Source organism: Micromys minutus (assembly GCF_963924665.1).
Source record: "Micromys minutus genome assembly, chromosome: 4".
NCBI lineage: Eukaryota > Metazoa > Chordata > Mammalia > Rodentia > Muridae > Micromys > Micromys minutus.
Genome location: NC_137973.1, coordinates 21,228,525 through 21,247,138, shown reverse-complemented (window position 1 = coordinate 21,247,138; position 18,614 = coordinate 21,228,525). Strand labels below are relative to the sequence as shown.

Genomic DNA, 18,614 nt, shown 5'->3' with positions numbered 1-18,614 from the left:
CAAATGCTTAGAAAACTGATAAATGAATTTCAGTTCAACCCACACTAACTGTTTGAGACAGGAGCTTTAAGGTGGCTGGAGCTGTGTTGGTTATAACTTTTTGTCCAGTGGATTCTGTTTGGCTTTTTTTTTTTCTTTTTTTCTCTCACTGTGGTCTTCTTCATGCACTTCACAATTTGAAGCTTGCTCTGAACTGACATTTTTCCCCATCAAATGTACAGAAGTGAGGGGACGTTCCTCTAAGATTACAGGGACTGTCTTGCTTTATCTCCACTCTGATACTAGGTAATAGATTTTAATAACCCCTGATTATCGTGAAGATCTGACAAACACAAAAAGGCTGGGCTCTGGGGCAGTCCTGTGGGAAGGCTGCATCTAGGAGCTTTCTCAAGCACTATTTGCTAAGAAGACCCACCTCCCTGCAGCCACAGTGACTGAAAGCCTTCCCCCAACTTCAGAGTTTGGAGGGGCAAAATGTCTTCCACAAAAGGAGAATTTATGTTCATTTTAGACAGAGGGAAAGTCAGCTCCTTTGTGCTCATCATTGTTAAAATGCCCAAGTCAGGTCACCTTCTTGAGTTGGTACTTCTTTTCTTCGAAACTTCTGAACATGTATAATTAAGAATACTGGTATTAGGACCAAAGAGATGGTTCAGTGGGTAAAGGGGCTTATGGCCTATACTGAAGACCTGAGTTCAGTCACTGGACCTATGTATAACTATTTTCCCCTTGGGCACCACTCACTTTTAAACCCAGCACATACCTTTAAGAATGCATGGTCTCCTGACCAGTTGTCTGCACAGGGAAGACACCTTTATTCTATTGTTATTTAGAGCACAGACAAGCTTGCTAACCCTTCCACTGAGAGCTGATTATTCTGAGGTTGCTGACAGTGGCTGCTACCTGAATTTAAAAGGGAGGAGCTGGGGATTGGTTTACACATTCAGGATGATCATCTCGTTTTCCTTTTGGCTTTTGTCTCTGACCACAGCAGCGTGCAGGGTCGAGGACAGCCGGCCCCCCATGTCAGTGGTCTAGGATGGCCAGTGAGGGTGCCAGCATCCCAAGTCCTGTGGTGCGCCAGATTGACAAGCAGTTTCTGATCTGCAGTATATGCCTGGAACGGTACAAGAACCCCAAGGTCCTGCCCTGTCTGCACACTTTCTGCGAGAGGTAAGCGTCTTTTGTGCTACGTCACCCACCTTTGGCCACCTGCACAGACTTTTTCCCAGGACTCTTCTGCTACCAAGGGAGACAATGCCCGACTTGTGTTTCTAACAGACATCTAGGAACCCAATCAGGAGTTACCAGAGACTTGCTTCATTTCAAACGATTACAGGACCGAGAAAGCATCCAGGAACAGACTGGCTCACTTCTAAAACAGACCTAGAGTTAAAGAAAACACACTTCTCATTCGTCTTTTTTGAAAGAGTACTTTCAACTGTCATTTCATCTTTCATTTCAAGGCAGGGTCTCACTACATAGACCAGCTGACCTTGACTTCACAGAGAACTGCCTGCTTCTGATTAAAGGCACGTGCACCATTACACACGCTAGGGTTTTATTTTTATTTATGTGTAGATATGTGTCAATGGGCAGAGGCAAAAGGGTATCAGCTACCCCGGAGCTGGAGTTATAGGTTGTTGTGAGCCACTGGCTGGATGTGGGTGCTGAGACCCAAACTCCAACCCTCTGTAAGAGCAGCAAGTGCTCTTAAACATAGAACCGCTTCTCCAGCCCTTCAAAATACGCTTTTATACTCCATAGCTTGATTTACTATATAAAAAAATATCGATAAGTCAAATGACCTGCTTGTTGGCACAAGTGCTTTATAGTACTTGGAAGGCTGAGGTAGTAGAATTTAGAGTTTGAAGATAGTCTGGGCTATACTTCGAGACCTTTAAAACAACAACAACAACAAAAACAGGACTAGGCATGGTGGTGCATGCCTTTAATCCTAGCACTTGTGAGGCAGAGGCAGGTGGATCTCTGTGAGTTCAAGGCCAGCCTTATCTACATAGTGAGTTCCAAGGGTATGTAGAAAGATCCTGTCTCAAAAAAGTAAAACAAAGCAAAATGAAACAATCAACCAACCAAATAAAAAAAACAAAAATAAAAACAGAAAAAGAAGTTGTTAGCATAGAGTTTATTTGTGGCTCAAATTAAGTGTACCCTTAGCAGGGTTGTATGAATATTTTTCTTAAAAATGAATACATACTGTAGTTACATTGAACACATGTTAAGTACATTTTCTATTTCTTAATAGATATAATTAAAATACCATTCCATATTTATAGACCATGACATTAGAGTTTCCAACGGTTTCAAGTATACACTGGTTTTCTTTACCATCCAGTTCAAAATACATTTGTTATTTGGCTGGGGCTTTAAAAAGCTGCAGTTGGTTTAGTTTGGAGAGTGCTGGTTGCAGCCGACTAGCCACAGGCTCGACGGTGACGGTGGGCAGGGGAACTTGAACTCGCCACAAGCTGTTGGGCTTGTCTTTGGATCTGGAATTATGTACGAGGTTATTTTGTCTTGGCAATGGTACGTATTTTTATTTTATAGGCATTATTATCTAATAACTAAATAGCAATTTATATTCTATACTATGTAATTTATATTCTATAATAATTAAATAGCAACCATCCTCTCTACTACCCCAACATGGTCATGGCTAAACATCAGAGAATTGCTACCGAGTCCCTGGATAGTTTGTTTGAAGTAACCATAGCCTGACACCATATGGTACAGCAGCAACTGAGGGTCAGTGAGACTGAGTGAAAGAAACGAAGGGCAGGAGGGGAGGCACTGTTGGACTGATGACTCCTAGTCTCTGTTTTGCTTAGATGAATGGATGGAGATTCTATTCATTGAGACAGGAAAAGAACATGGTTTGAAGAAGAACATTGCTTTGGTTTGCTGCCGGATAGCTTTTATGACCCTTGAGACATCTAACAAGTGCCAAGAGGTAGAGGACATAGGCCTCAGAGAGCACTTCTGTAGGACCAAATATAATGTCTGCTCTATTGTAATGGCATAAGATCCTAGAGGAAGAAGAGCTCTGAATTTGGAGCCATGAGTAACACCAAGCTTAATTAACTCAGAAAAGAGAGAGCAGCCAGGAGGACCAGACACCATAAAGACAAAGACAGATGATCTGCCAAAAGAGGGAGTAGAGGCAAGGTCAGACTTGATGGATGTCGGTTGTCTAGCAAAATGTCCCATGGGCTCATGTGTCATTTCTGACTTTAGCAGATCTGTTTCCTTTCTGGTAGGGATTCAGCCCTAGTTACTCCTGAGACACGGAGCAGCCGACCCTTCTTGCTGTCACTTTCTCCATCTGCAAAAGTAAGAGGCCACATTGGTGCCTCTTGGGCTCTGGCTAAGCAACTGAAAAACAGTATACAGTATAATTTGGGGTTTGTTTCTGCAGTGCGGGAACGAGAGCCATGTATGTAGGGTCAGCACTTAACCACGGAGTTGCAGCTTCAGCTCTAAGCTATCTGAGGTTAGATGATGATGTCAAACTGCCTGGGTTTGGACTCCCAAGCCAACCCTGGCCTGCTAAAGAACTCTAGGCCAGGTATTTAGCCACTCTCTGTGCCTCTGTTTCCTCATTGTCCAAAGGGATCACAATGGTGCCTTCTCCATAGGTTCATGGGAGAGTATCAGAGGTCGTTTGTAGTAATATGGTGGTCATCATTGTTAATACATTTCGTACCTTGAGTAACTATTAAATGGCGCTTCCAGAGAAGCAAAAGATGAACATGGGTATCTCATGCTTGCTTCAACCAAATATTTCCATGTTGATGCTTTTTCGAAAATTGAGTATGGTTTTGTTGTGTCAAATGAATTCCAACATCAACAAACACATTTGGCATTTCCCCCTCCAATTGCTAAAGTCCACACACTTCTGAGCCCAATGCTTACAGAATAAGACTTTTCAACCTTTACTATGTGTGTGAGTCACATGGGCATCTGATCTGTTCCAAGTTGCTTAGGAGGTCAAGGTTGCTTGTCCTTGAACCAACCACCCTGTGGGTGTCATGGCTCTAGACCCTACACACGTCTATGACATGTTCTTTTCCTCAAGCACGGTCATTTGTCTGATCAGCAGATAGAGCTGATGTGAGGACAGATTAGCTGCTGGTCTCTGAAGCATCATTTCCCTGGTTCACGATACCACAAAGTGGGCTCCTGCAAAGTGGCCCGTCACCAGCACATCACTGATGGGAAGACCTCAGGACGTGGTGCTCTGTGCTGACTGTCTCCATGTGTGCTCTGCTACAGGTGCCTGCAGAACTACATTCCAGCCCACAGCTTAACCCTCTCCTGCCCAGTGTGTCGCCAGACCTCCATCCTGCCTGAGAAAGGGGTGGCTGCACTCCAGAACAACTTTTTTATCACAAACCTCATGGATGTGCTGCAGCGAACGCCTGGCAGCAACGGCGAGGACTCTTCCATCCTGGAGACGGTCACCGCTGTGGCTGCAGGAAAGCCACTTTCGTGCCCAAACCACGATGGGAATGTAAGTGGGGCAGACAGCAGGCTGTCTGGGGAACATGGTGGCTGTGGCCTTGGTTGGGCTCTGGATACCGCAGTTTTCATTAAAGCAAAATTGCTTCTGAGAAATGACTAATTTAAAACATGAAGAACATCCACTAGACTATTTTGCCTGTTCACTGCCTCTCAGCTGTACTGCTTAAATTGTAAAATCCATCTTTATCACCTCTACTTAGAATATACTGTTGCTGTCCTTAGGAGAGAGAGTCAGTAGCTGCTTGCAAGCTAGGCGTGCATACTCTGACACAACATGAGTCAAAAGTCATGGATAAAGATTTAATAACTGATAAGCCCTACGCATTGAGAGTGATTGCTAAAATGCTGATTAGAGTTGTTATTATTATTATTATTATTATTATTATTATTATTATTATTATTATTATTATTATTGGAGAGAAGTTTTTCTCATGTTTTAAATTCTACTCCTTGGGGATGCAGTATTGAAGCTCTGTGAATCCCTGATAAAGACTTCAGATTGTGAGTTGCAAACATGCTTCCTGTTTCTGGCAAGCTCAATAACTGTTATAAATGCAAATGGACCTATAACACTCATCAAATACATGACTCATGATAGCTCTGTGCCTGGAGGGGATAGGATAATGGCACAGCTAGAAGCATTGGCTGTGAGTCAGCCTGGCTGACTCAAAACCTGCTTTTAAATGGATTCCCTGCCTCAGCTCTAGCGAGTTGATTGAACTCTTGCTTCCTTTTCTATGTAAAGGAAGAGTCATAACAGAATTTACCAAACAGGATTGTTTGAAATTGGGAATTGAAATGTTTGAATGATTTAAAGCTCATATCAAACTCTCAGAAAAGGTTACCTATCACAGTTACTTCTTGGTCCAGGAGAGGTGTGCGTACCTATAATCCTAGCACGCAGGAAGCTGAGAGAGACGAATGATTCTGAGACTATGTTGGCAGTGCAGAGACTCTTTCGAAAAATATACACATTTCTAAGAGGTTGGAAGTGTGGCTCAGTGATAGAATACATGTTAATCTTTTACTGCTGTGATAAAGCATCATGACCCAAGGCAACTTGTAAAAGAAAGTGTTTCGTTCAGGGATTTAAGTTTCGGAGGGTGATCCATGAGCATTATGACAGGAAGCGTGTCAGCAGGCAGGCAGGCACGGTGCTAGAGCGATAGCTAAGAACTTACCTCGTGAGACATGACCAAAATGTGAGGCAGAGAGAGACTGGGAATCATATGAGTCTTTTGAAATCTCAAACCCAGCCTTCAGTGACACACCTCTTCCAACAAGGCCACACCTCTTAATCCTTCCCAAACAGTTCCATTTACTGGGGACCAAGCATTCAGATGTGTGAGCCTATTGGGGACATTCTAGTTCAGACCATCACAGCTTGCATATGAAAGTCTCTGGATTCAGTTTCTGGCACTGCTGCCTGAATTGGATGATGATGATAATGATTTGGTGTTAGCCCGGGGGCTCGTGAATGCTCATGCCCTGTCACCGAGCTAGACCTCCAGCCCTAACATACTAATACTAATCAAAGACTTTACTCACTTTTTCCCTTATATTGACCAACTTAAAAGCATTTGAAACTACTTGTAATTTAAGTCCCACATATTATAAACCACCAGCGAAAACAAGTGGCTGAGCAGTCTTTATTAGCCATTGACTGTGTCTCGTGCTGCCCTTGCAGCCTGATCTCCTTAAAGTCCTCAGTGGGCTTCCTGCCTCCAGGCTGGCTGAGCCATTCCTTCCATGCCTTCTGTTATGTGCCTTGTTTGTTCTTCTCTTTCATTTAGATTTCCTTCCCAGAACAGCTTTCTCTAGCTATGCTCTCTGGGTAAGCCAAGCAACCTCTTTTTTTTTTTCTTTTTTTTGAGACTGGGTCTCACTATATAACCCTCATATACCCAACTATATAACCCTCAGGCTAGACCAGAGTGGCCTTGAACTTGAGGAGATAAGCCTGTTTCTTCTTCTGAGTACTGAAAGTAATGTCATATGCCATTATGTTCATCCAGACCACCTCTTCATAGCATTTACGTCCCTCTTGTCACTTGCCATGCTGCCCCATGACATTCATTGTGTCATCTTTGGGCTGTTGGCTCATTGATCTTCTAGCTTTCCCTCTAGAATGAATACAGGTAGCCAAAGACCTTAGCACCAAGTCCTGCGTCTTCAGCGGATTGTAGAACAGATTTGCCAGACACCTACACTCGGCTTCTCAACAGTCTTCAAAGCAGGTATGAATTACCCTAATCCACAGATGGAGATTCTCAGGCTTGGACAGGTTGAGCGCCGGTTTGACTGACACATCAGTGAAGCGAGGGCTAGAAGACACAAGATGGCACCATTACTTGTACGTCTATTTAATTGGAAGTACACTGAGCTAGTAAGGACAAGACATAACATACGGACTACAATCCAATGGACACTATAGTGTAGATTTTACAAAAACAAGCTTAAAGCGTTCATCCCAAAGCAGGTTGAATGTTATTTTTCTGACCCCTTTCCTTACTGGCTTAAGAGTAAATACTGAGACTCTCTGCCTGGGCTCCCATCCTAAGTGCTACATCTAGGACAGATTTCTATCAGGTGCGAGTTCCCTTAAAATTTAGTTGATTCATGAGGCTCCCTGCAGATCCCATTTGGTAGGGAAGGAAGTCTTCAAAACAAACAGGAGTCCCGCTGTAGGCCCAATCTAAAGTTGAACAGGTGGTTGTGTGGGATGTAAAACACTGAGAGCTGGAGGTAACGTGATAATCAGTGAAAGGGGTGGTGCTTCAGGAACCATAGAGAGCTGGGCTCCTAGAGTGTGAAGCCTGGAGGTGAGGTAGGAGGCTTGCAGGGAGGAACCAGAAAAGTAGATTGGGAGAGATTGTGACACACTGTGATATCAAGAAAGTATTTGACCTCAATTCCAAGAGCAATGTGGAACTTTAAACCTTCTAATTAAGCGATGGATAATTCACCATTTGGTGGATAGAGGTGAGACTGGGGCTCAGCCTCAGGCTTGCATCTACTGAGATGTTCATCTAGAGTGGGTAGGAGCTGAGACTAGAAAGGGCCACTGGGACCAGAGCTGAAGACGTATTTCAGAAGAAAGAGTACGTTATGTGAGAATCTGCATCCCACACATAAAAACCCACATAAAAACTTCACATAAGAAGACAATATGTGAAGCCAAGCTAAGACTGGGAGAACCTGAGCCCACTGAAATTGGCTGCATAATTAGGCCACTGGGGTCGGTGTGTGTGTGTGTGTGTGTGTGTGTGTGTGTGTGTGTGTGTGTGCTGGAGAAATGGCTCAGCACTGACTGCTCTTCCATAGGCCCCAGGACCACTTCCCAACAGCCACATGGCAGCTTACAACTATCTGTATCTCAGTTCCAAGGGACCAGACACCCTCACACAGATATACCTCCAGGCAGAAAACCAATGTATGTAAACTAGGAATAAATAAATAATTTTTTAAAACGGTCAGTATATTTACCTCCTGCATAGTATACTAGAATTAAGTTGTCAGTTGTTCATGGGAACAAAAATGCAAAATGTCTTTTGAGATTCACAATCATTTAATACATAAAGAAAGGGCAAATAGGACATGAAAAAACACAGAAATGAATATTTTACTGTCTAATGTATGGGGTAAATAATCCTTATTTTTTTTTTAATTTAAAGGAGACTTTTATAGATTAAACAAAGTAGTTTGCTTTATTTGGAAAGGCTACAGCTCATGATGTTAGAAGCCAGACGCATGGCATAGGTTTAGGCAAGAGGAGTTAAAACCTCCTCAGAGGCAGCGTGAGTTCAAACCCAGCCTGAGCTACATAATGAGATCCTGTCTCAAGAACAAACACGGACAGAACCCAAGAATCTAAGGAAAGAGCAACAATGTAGACTGTCAGATGTGAAAGGAAATGTGTCTGTGGGTCTTAGAGAGCCAGGCGGTGGCGGCACATGCCTTAATCCCAACACTCAGACAGACAGCCCTATACAGCCAGGGCTACACAGAGAAACAGTCTCAAAAAAAAACAAACAAACAAACAGAAGAAAGAAGGAAAGAAAGAAACAAAGAAAGAAAGAAAAATTTATGACACATTTATATTCCTGCTACCAAAATCTAAGGAAGAGGAAAAAATGAAAGCTATTAATAATTTAACTTATAATATTAACCATCTAGTTCTTAATTAAAGTGCCTCAGAGGGTTCATTATATATAAAGAGCACTGAAGCAAACAATGATTATCTCAAAAGAAGGTGAGAAAAGAATGTAGAAAACCCACAGGGAGGGTATAAATGGCTAAAAATCACATCACGGAGGTTAGCAGGCTTAACAAATAATCATCTCTATGCAGTTGTTTTAAAAGTAATAACCAGGAGTTGGTAAGATGTTTCATCAAGTAGAGTTGCTTGCCACACCGGCGTATGACCCGAGTTCGAACCCTGCCCCACGTAAGGTGGAAGGAGAAAAGAACTCCGCGGGCTCGTCCTCCATCCTGTAGCTCTTAAGTCTTATGGGGAAAAGAGTAACTTGCTTTCAGAAAAGTGATTTCAGTTGGGCCAAGACATGACAAGTGTTTCAGATAGACTTCCGTCTGCTAATGTAGCAATTCCACTAAGAGAATTATTTCTGAGGAAGCCACTAGATAAGATGGTGATTTACTATCAGTGTTGTCATTTCTATATTACAATAAAAATTAGAAATATAAGTTCACAGTATTAGACACCTGTTGAGGTTATTATAAGCCCATATGACTGATTATTAGGTAGCTATTAAAGCTGATTGATTGACTGATTGATTGATTGATTGATTGATGCTAAGAATTTTCAGCCCAGGACTAAGCACATGCTTTAACCAGAGCCTCATTCACAGCTTCAAATAGATATTTTTTTAAATAAATGACACTAATGTTAGTTTATGTGAATGTGCATATGTGAATGTGTATATGTATACATACACACACACATACATATTCCTGCTTATTGCTCTTGTTTTTCTTCGTGAGACCACAGTGTATACAGTATAGCATATACTGTCTACAGTGTATACACTATAGTAAAGAACGGCATGTTGCTCAGAAGGGACAGAGTCACAAAGAATAGAAAAGTCCAAGAGACTGCTGGGCTTCACTATGCCGTCAGCCCAGGGTCCTCAGGAGCCAAGAAAGGATATTGGCCAGAGAGGTTAAAAGGTCAGGACCTGGAGGAAGGACACTGGATGCAATTATTGGGAACTTGACCCCGACCTTAGTCTGGGGCTCTGTTGAGGAGCATTAAGCGTCGGTACACCTATGTGAGATTTGCACTGAGCTCATCTCAAACTAGTTGGAGATGTGGAGGGTGGATTCAAATCAGAGGAGACTTAGATATACGGAACTCATGGGAGTTTCCTGAAATAACCCACCAGGTGGCTCTGATCCAGACCAGCAGGAATGAGGTTGAAGAACCGGACTAAAGGAGTTGATTGACACCAGACTTAAGTGATGTCAGGTGACTACAGGTTGAACTTCAGTGCCAAGGATGTAATGGTGCCCTCCACATGATTAACTCTACAGTTACCATGCACCAGGAGGGGTAGCATCCCTATAATTCTAGTATTTGGGAGGTTCAGGTAGGACAATCCTAAGTCCTCAAGTTTGAAACCAACATGAACTCTGAAGCAAGATTCCTATCTCAAAATAAATGGGTGAAGGGTGGGGCATGTCTCATACTCAGAGGGCATTGGCCTCAAACCCCAGCGTGGGGGAAAAGTGAATAAAGTTAAAACTACAGGACTTAAGATGGGACTTGTGGGAGAGCATTTGCAAGGCCTTGGGTTACTTCCCCAGAACCTCAGAAACTTAAGAATTAAAAAATGACCTAACAGAGCTTCTGTAAAATGGCAGTGCCTTTCTTAGGAAGAACTGAAGAAGCTGGGATCTTAGAAAAGAATTCCTAGGTTGATCTCACACCATCTTCAGTCGCAGCACTTGGGAGGATCTCTGTGAGCCTGCATGTGAAGCCAGATTGGTCTACATACTGAGACCCTGACTCAAAAGAAAAGAATGGCTCTCCTCCAGATGCGTATCTGAGCCCCTGGTAGCACCAGACACCTTTGGATGCCAGATACCTTGCTAATTCCAGCACCGCCAGAACCTTTAAAGATTCTTCATGTTAAAATCGCCCCATCTCCCCCTCTACCAAATGCATCTCATCCAGCCCCATCAAAAACTAAATCTATCTAAAGGTTCTGACCCTCCTCGAGGTGACCAAAACTGTTTAAAGTATGTTACTTCCTACATGCAAAAAATCACTGTGATTCTTTGGGCTCATAAATTTTATAAGCCAGTAAAAGGTGCCGGGGAATTAGCCTTATACATCTTAAAGCACCCTGTTGTCTGATCATAGACTGTAGGGCCTCGTGGCTATGTTCATTCTGTATGCAAGCCAAACGCAGTATCCCAGATAAATTGCATGCAGTTAATTGCCATGGGTAAATCTTTAAAAACAAGTCAAGCATATGAAGGTTAATAAAACTGGGTGATTAACAGCAACGCAGGGCGCTGCCATGCTGATTAGCACCAGTGGATGAAAGCCTGTCCAGTGCTGAGATGCTGTGCGCTCTGCTCATTAAATTTTGGAGACAGCACTGCCAAGTGTTAAATCACAGCAGCCAGTGATCTAAGAGGCTCTTTGCTCTTAAAGCCAACTCTCGAGCCTGTGCCTTGTGATCCTAGGTAGACAAATGACCAGGGAACCCCATCAGTGCTCAGTGAGGCTCCTTACTAACAAGGATGTTGACAGGAAGGACACGTTCAGGGTCCTCCCATCCCCCGTCAACTGCGGGGCTCTGCACAAAGGCCTCCAGACTGGCCGCAGGCCTGGAGCATTCTTTTCCCCCCTAGGAATGCATGTGGTCCTGCCAGCCCCTCTGCTGATGGACACAGACGGTGACCACCTGTCAACAGCAATAAGCTCACCCTGGCCTCTGGCTGCCCTCCCACCCCTGGGGACTGTGGCATCATCTCTCTAGAAATGGATGAGCTCAGCTGAGGGGCACATGGTCACCCCACAATTAGTGCTGACCTCGACAAGCCTCAGCTGCTAAGGCCTAGAATGAGCATTTAAGAACCACTAGCTTTCAGCACTTCAAAATGACTCCCGAGGTCTTCCTCCCAGGATGTACTTGGGATGTTGAACCCAGGGAATAAACACTTCCAGCCGTTAACTCAAAGCCGAATAGTTTTTTCCTTTTTCCTTTTTTTTTTTTTTCTTTTTCTCTTAAGGTAAAAATTATATTGCATAAATTTCAGAATCTCCAACAGGTGAAAGTGTACATTAATGGGTTTTACATTCATAAAATTCTGCAAGTACATAAATAAATAAAATGTGTGTGTGTGTTTGTATGTGTGTGATTTCCTAATTCACTGAGCTTAATTCAACACCCCACGAACATAGCTTCACACCTATACACAGCCATCTCGCCCTGGTGATATGACATATCCTGGTTATGATTTTCATGTGTGATGCTCTCCCTGCAATTCTGAGATTCTTCTGATATGTGGCTGGGTCAGTTTTGCTAGTTTATTGTGCAATCCCAAATTTACAAGGGAGATCAGTCTGTCATTGTCTTGCAATGCCCTTGGCCTAGTGAATTAGGAATTCACACACACACACACACACACACACACACACACACACACACATTTTATTTACTTATTTTTTAATTAATTTCTTTATTTGTTTACTTACTTATTTATGTATTATTTACTGATTGATTGATTAGAGACAGAATCTTACTATGTTACCTTGCCTGGCTCTCTACTACTCTCTATATAGACAGTATGTGTAAGTGTACTGTTAACACAGAGCCTCACACTCACAACAGATCCACTGGCCTCTGCCTCCTATGGGCTGTAACTAAAGGTGTTCAGCACTACAACCAATTGCTCTTATACATGTATTTGGAGGCATTTTGGAAAGATTGGGATGGTGTCTTATCTAAAAGCTTGGTCAGTTCTACGGTTGAAGTTTTTGGTCTGAGATTGTCCTTGCTGGCAGGTTTCTGACTTTCTATTCAGAATTGTACTTTGTCTTTGCATCTGTTTTGGAAGTTTGGGTGTTTCTAGGAATGCCACTGGGGCTATTTAACTTGCTGGCATGCAACATCCACGTCATTCTAATTCCTTATCTGTCCAGGATGTCGGTAGGAATCTACTCACTTTCCCTCCTGATCTTAGTGATTCGAGGCTTTCTCCTTTCTTGGCCAATCTAAAGTGTTTCTTTTCTTGTTCCCCCTTCAGCTGTTATACCCTGTCAGTTATACACCTTTCTCTGGGACAGCGACATTCGCCTCAGTCTGATGCTAAATTAGCTACCCGGGTTCTTTTTGCTTATACTTTTCGGAAAAAGTGAGCTATGTCTCCAAACCTTTTTATTGTTGTTCCTAAAGATTTATTTCTTTATCATTTTAATTGTGTGTGAGTGTGTGTGTGTGTGTGTCTCTCTCTCTCTGTGTGTGTGTGTGGGGGGGTATGTGCAGTGCCTTGTGAGACCAGAGACACCCTCTCTTGAGCTAGAGTTGCAGGCAGTGTGCACGGCCTGATGTGCTAGGAACCGGACTCAGGAGCTCTGAGAGAGCAACACATGCTCTTAACAATGAGCCATCTCTCTAGCCCTGAGACTTTGGTCATTTTGAGCAAGAGTCCCCTATTTAGTCAAGATTGGTCTTGAACTTAGTCTCCCACCTTCACCTCCCAAGTACTCGGACTATAGACTGACAACACCATGTTAGACCTTGAAATGTCCTGGGATAGGAACTGCATTGTTAGCCTTACTGACCGTCTCCTGTCCATCTCTGTGGCTTTCCGGGTTCTCTTGTTCGTTGGTTATAAAAGGTTGGTTATAAGGCACCTTGGTTCAGTTCTGTTTGAGTTGGCTATTTAGGGCTTGTGCAGCTTTTTCGGCTTTGTTGATTTGTCTTTTTCATCAAAATTATTAAATATATTTAGTGTGTGTGTGCTGTGTGTGTGCATGCATGTCAGAGCTCAGGAGAGGAGGTCAGAGGACAATGTTGCAGAGTTGGTTCTCAGCTTTTCCTGTGTAAGTCCTGGGGTGAAACTCAGGCCGAGAGCCATCTTGTGCGCTAAGTCGTCTTGCTGGCCCTCAGATATTACTTCTTTCTACTACATACTTGGTACTAGGTTGCGTTACTTTTTCTTTGTTCTTTCGTCTGGGAAGCTCCTCTAGTGGGTTTTTACATCTTAGTTGTTATACTTTCCAATGCTGAAGTACTTGTTTGGTTCTTCCTTAAAATTTCTGTGTCTTTAATGTCATCTACTTGATGAGGCATCATCTCCTGATTTCTCTACTTGTTTGTCTTTGAAAGTATGTATACAGTTTCTGGGTCCATATGTAAGAGTTAATTTAAGCTCTAGTAAATCTAATCTGGATTTACTAAGAGACAGTTATTCATTTATTTGGTGTGGGCAACCTTCTCTTTAAAAATTAGGATTTGATTATTTTTCTTTGGTATATATGGGCGTTTTTCCTATGGTGTTTTATATATATAGAGGTATATGTCTGTATATCATGTGTGTACAGAGCCCACAAACACTGGAAGGGGTTTTTGATACCCTGTGACTGAAGTTTGCCTCAGTTAGGGTTTTATTGCTGTGAAGAGGCACCATGACCACAACAAGTCTTATAAAGGAAAACAATGAATTGGGGCTGGCTTACAGGTTCAGAGGTTCAGTCCATTATCATCATGGTGGGAAGTATAGCAGTCTGAAGGCAGACATGGTGCTGGAGAAAGAGCTGTTCCATGAGAATTCTACATCTAGATCCATAGGCCAAAGGAAATTGTGTCCCACACTGGGCAGAACTTGAGCCTATATGACCTCAAAGCCTGCCCCCAAAGTGAGACACTTCCTCTAAAAAGGCCATACTTACTCCAAAAAGGCCACACCTCTTAGCGGTACTACTCCCTATGGACAAGCATTCAAATACATAAGTCTATGAGGCCATCCCTATTCAAACCACCACATAGATGCTTGCGATCTGCCATGTGGTTGCTGAGAATCGAACCTGTGTCCTCTGGAAGAACAGACAGCTTTCTTAACAGTTGAACAACCTCCAGCTCCATCTTCTATCTTTTTATGACTTTTTTCCCATTGGAAATTAAGGCATTTAAAATACTGTGATGAAAGTTAGACACAATGTCTTATATCTTCAATTACAACTATTTGAGAGGCTAATTCAGGGAGATGGTGAGTTGGACAATAGTCTGTGCTACACAGTGAAATTCTATATTTAAAAAGAAAAGTGGGGCTGGAGAGAGAGATCAGAGGTTAAGAGCACTGACTGCTCTTCCAGAGGTCCTAAGTTCAATTCCCATGGTGGTTCACAACCATCTGTAATAAGATCTGATGCCTTCTTCTAGTGTGTCTGAGGACAGTTACAGTGTACTCACATATGAAATAAATAAATAAATCTTTTTTTAAAAGTAAATGAAAAATAATATTGTGTCAACTCTAGAAATCGTATTTCTTTTCATTATTCTCTCTCTCTCTCTTTCTTTGTCTTTTCTTTTTCTTTTTCTTTTTTGCTTCGTGACTTTTCTGGGCCAATTTTGTAAAGGCTGTAATTTTGTCATGTGTGACCACTGAAATTATGTTTCATTTGGTTAGCTTAGTCAGCAGCTAGTGATATGACAGAGATTTCTTTATTCAGTAAATCCACCTTCCTGCCACCAACTGTTGAAAACATAAATTAAGAAGAGGGACTAAAGAGACAGACAGCTCAGTGTTTGGAGCACTGGCTGCTCTTGCCAAGGATCTGGGTTCAATTCCAGGCACCCACATGGCATCTTGGAATCATCTGCAAGTCTAGGTCCAGAGGATGCGATGTCTTCTGCGAGCACCTTGCAGAATGCTCATACACATGCTTTTCTCTTCGTATAATTTTCTCCCCACATCACCTCGCTCCTCAGAGTGCGTAGGACAATTGAACTCAGACCACAAAGTACAAGTTAGATGATACAGTGTTTGAGATCTCCAACGGCAGCTCAGACACAGCCTTCTAAATGAGCGTTGCCTTGTCTAACCCCCTCGGAGGCAGCATGCGACAATTCAGAGGCAGCCTCGGTTGACAGGGGAAATGTGCCAAGGAGTTGGATGAGCACCGTTCGTATGTCACACTCTCTAACCCAGACGCTCACATTAGTCCCCACACCCTGAAAACCTGAGGGAGGAAGCCTTCACACTCCATTCTTGACCCTTCCACACTGTGATTTCCTGCACAGATGAGATTTTGTGAGTGTTTACCATGAAGCCAAAAAATTTGTTATATATGATCCAGAAATAAAAAGTTCTGGTATTGTGAACCACCCTCTGCTGAAGCCGAGAAGTGAAGAGAGCCTTAGCCCTCACAGGATCGTTGGGAGGATTTTCAGTCCTGGCAGAATTGTGGTCCATGCATCCTGGGGGAAATGTTTTCAGAATTTCTTGGAGAAGTTCAAATAATTCCTTCTACCAGCCCTTTGAAAGACAAGAATCCTTTTAAATTAATGATTTTTTAATAAGTAAAATATTTGTGACACAGGGCTCATATATTGTCACCTAATATTTGCATTTCCAAAAGTAATATCCAGACACCTTAGGGTAGGAAATTTAGCATGATGCTGTATTTGAGTTTGTTATTAACATGCCATTTAATAGAGCATGGGGAGATATTTTGATCAGGAGATGGACAGAAAAAACTTTGGGCTACAGTGATTCTCAGTGGTTAGGCATCTGCTTACCATACACAGGGTCCTGGATTTGAGCCCCAGCCCTGCTCCCAACAAAAAAAGGGAAGAGAAAGAAAAAAAAATTTCCAATTTATGGACCAAACCTAACAGAGCTTCCTATGTGGCAAAAGTTTTGAAAAATGAATTGATCTCTATCACAAAAACAAAACAAAACAAACAAACAAACAGGGTGGGGTTTCCAGTTTATGGCCCAGGCATAGTCCTAGAAGTTCATTTTATGTGACAGAAAAAATAAAATGAAATACACATTCCTGTAACTTACTATGTTTCTTCACCCAAGTGCAATGGTACGTGAAATCTAAGTTTATTGTGGGAACGTTCTGAAGAACTTTTATCTGAATCTGGTTCACTCGGAAAGATTGTTTCCAAAACACAACCAGCTCCAGAAAAAACTATCACAAACAGTGAGACTGAATAAGGAAGGGGTCCTTTGGGTTGCATGACACAAACCCCTGGAACCATGAGTAAGGACGTCCTGTGATCCCACAACCCCCAGACCCAGCAGCCCTCAGTACCTGCCATAGCTGAGGTAGGACCTGGGCTCTGTGTAGGCGAGTCCCTGTGGTCAGGGTCTTGTTGGTTTCAGTGATGCTGTGAAAAATCCATCATCCATCAAGGTGGGTCAGGATACAGGTCCTTTTCGGTATGTGCATGACTCAAAAGACCACATAAAGCTCTCCCTCAAAAGTGCTATGAGAATTCAAGACAGGCTTTGTGTTACATTGTTACTAAGTGTCCATCCTAATTAGGATCAGTGGCTTAACTTCAGGTTAAGGACAGCCAGATGATGTCATTGTCATCACCACAGCAGTTACCAACTGGGAACTATTCTGAGCTGGTGCTGGGGGGGCTTCAAGTTCTTGTGTGGATCAATCCTGTTACTCTACACAGCAGCCCAGTGTCGCCTGTTACTGTCATGGTTACTCTCATCTCTATTGGACAGAGGTGGGAGTTGAGAGTCAGTAGAGTTAGCTCATTTGCCTATGGCCACTTGGCTAAATGAGAGATGGAACCAAGATGAAAGCCGTGAAGTACATCTCTTGTTCAAGCAGAGGCAGCTTTAGATAAGGTTGGGGAGTACCCCACCCCAGCCCCCACCCCCATCCCCCACCCCGTGTCTGCAGAACTCTCAGGCAATCCACAAGGGGCATTCTACAGTCATAGCACAGCACTAGAAAGACAGTGCTTGTCATTTCCACTCTCTCTAGTGGATACAGGGGCACTTGCCAGGGTCGATGTTCTATCATGCCGGAATGAATGCAGAAGCAGAGCGGAGAATCCAGCTGCCTTCCGTCCAGTGACACACTACAGAGATGAACTGAAATGCAAAGCAATGCCAAGTTGCCACATGTTCACCTTAAGTAACAAATTATGTTACTCACTAGCATTTAAGTGGCTTCACGATGACTTTCATTTCATTACATTACATTAATGACATTTGTTTCATTTTTAGTATGACAAATATCTATGGAAAGAATCCACATATGCAGAAGTACCTTTTCTTCCCCTAAGGTGGGGTCTCACTGTGTAGCTTAGCTGTGGCTGCCTTCAACTTGCTATGCAGCCCCGGTTGGCTGGAAATTACAAAACTCTATCTTCCTTTGTTTCCAGACTGCTGGGACTAAGGACTTCCGCCACCATGCCTGGCCCAGAAGCTCTTTTGAAGTCTTCAGTGCTTTTCAAAGAGCTTAGAGAGGTTCTGAGGCAAAAGTGTTTGAGAGGCATAGCAGGGGCTTGGGTGTCAAATGACCCTGTTTGAGGCCTGTCATATCAAAATTTGGGCACCATCATACCAGCAGCTTTAGTGACTGGGAATGCTGGGAGTATGTGCTTCCCGCAGAGTAAGCGCTCCATCTTCCCACAGGTGATGGAATTTTACTGCCAGTCCTGTGAGACCGCCATGTGTCGGGAGTGCACGGAGGGGGAGCACGCGGAGCACCCCACAGTCCCACTGAAAGATGTGGTGGAGCAGCATAAGGCCTCACTCCAGGTCCAGCTGGATGCAGTCAACAAAAGGTACCATGTCCCTGCAGACTCCCCGTCCCATGTGAGGCCTGGCCTCGACATCTAGCATCTCTGAGATGGTAGGGTCAGGCTAGCCTGTGCACATACCTATGTCTTATGTTCTCCTTGATCATGTGATCTCCGAAATTCCTGCCTGAAACCAGAGCTGAGGTTTTCCTGAGAGTTGCTGACATACTTCTCCGCCCGTGGCGGTGGCTGAGATAGCTGCTCTCAGCCTGAATCTGCGCAGTGGTGCTGAGCAGCCGTTGCTCAAATTTCCTCCTG

The 18,614-nt window shown here is 43.3% G+C and overlaps 1 protein-coding gene across 4 annotated transcripts in view; it reads left to right on the top strand.

The window, feature by feature from the left end:
- Positions 1-1,024: 1,024 nt before the first annotated feature.
- Positions 1,025-18,614, top strand: part of TRIM2 (tripartite motif containing 2) — a gene marked incomplete at both ends in the record, with an annotated part of 43,159 nt that continues 25,569 nt past the window's right edge. For 2 of the 4 annotated variants that reach the window (XM_080915625.1, XM_080915624.1), the window contains 3 exons: positions 1,040-1,173; positions 4,294-4,531; positions 18,190-18,341. In XM_080915625.1, coding sequence (XP_080771751.1) covers positions 1,040-1,173; positions 4,294-4,531; positions 18,190-18,341 — 524 coding nt within the window. Of the gene's footprint in view, positions 1,174-4,293; positions 4,532-18,189; positions 18,342-18,614 lie in introns of all 4 variants that reach the window. The other 2 variants (XM_080915626.1, XM_080915627.1) reach the window with 2 other exon arrangements.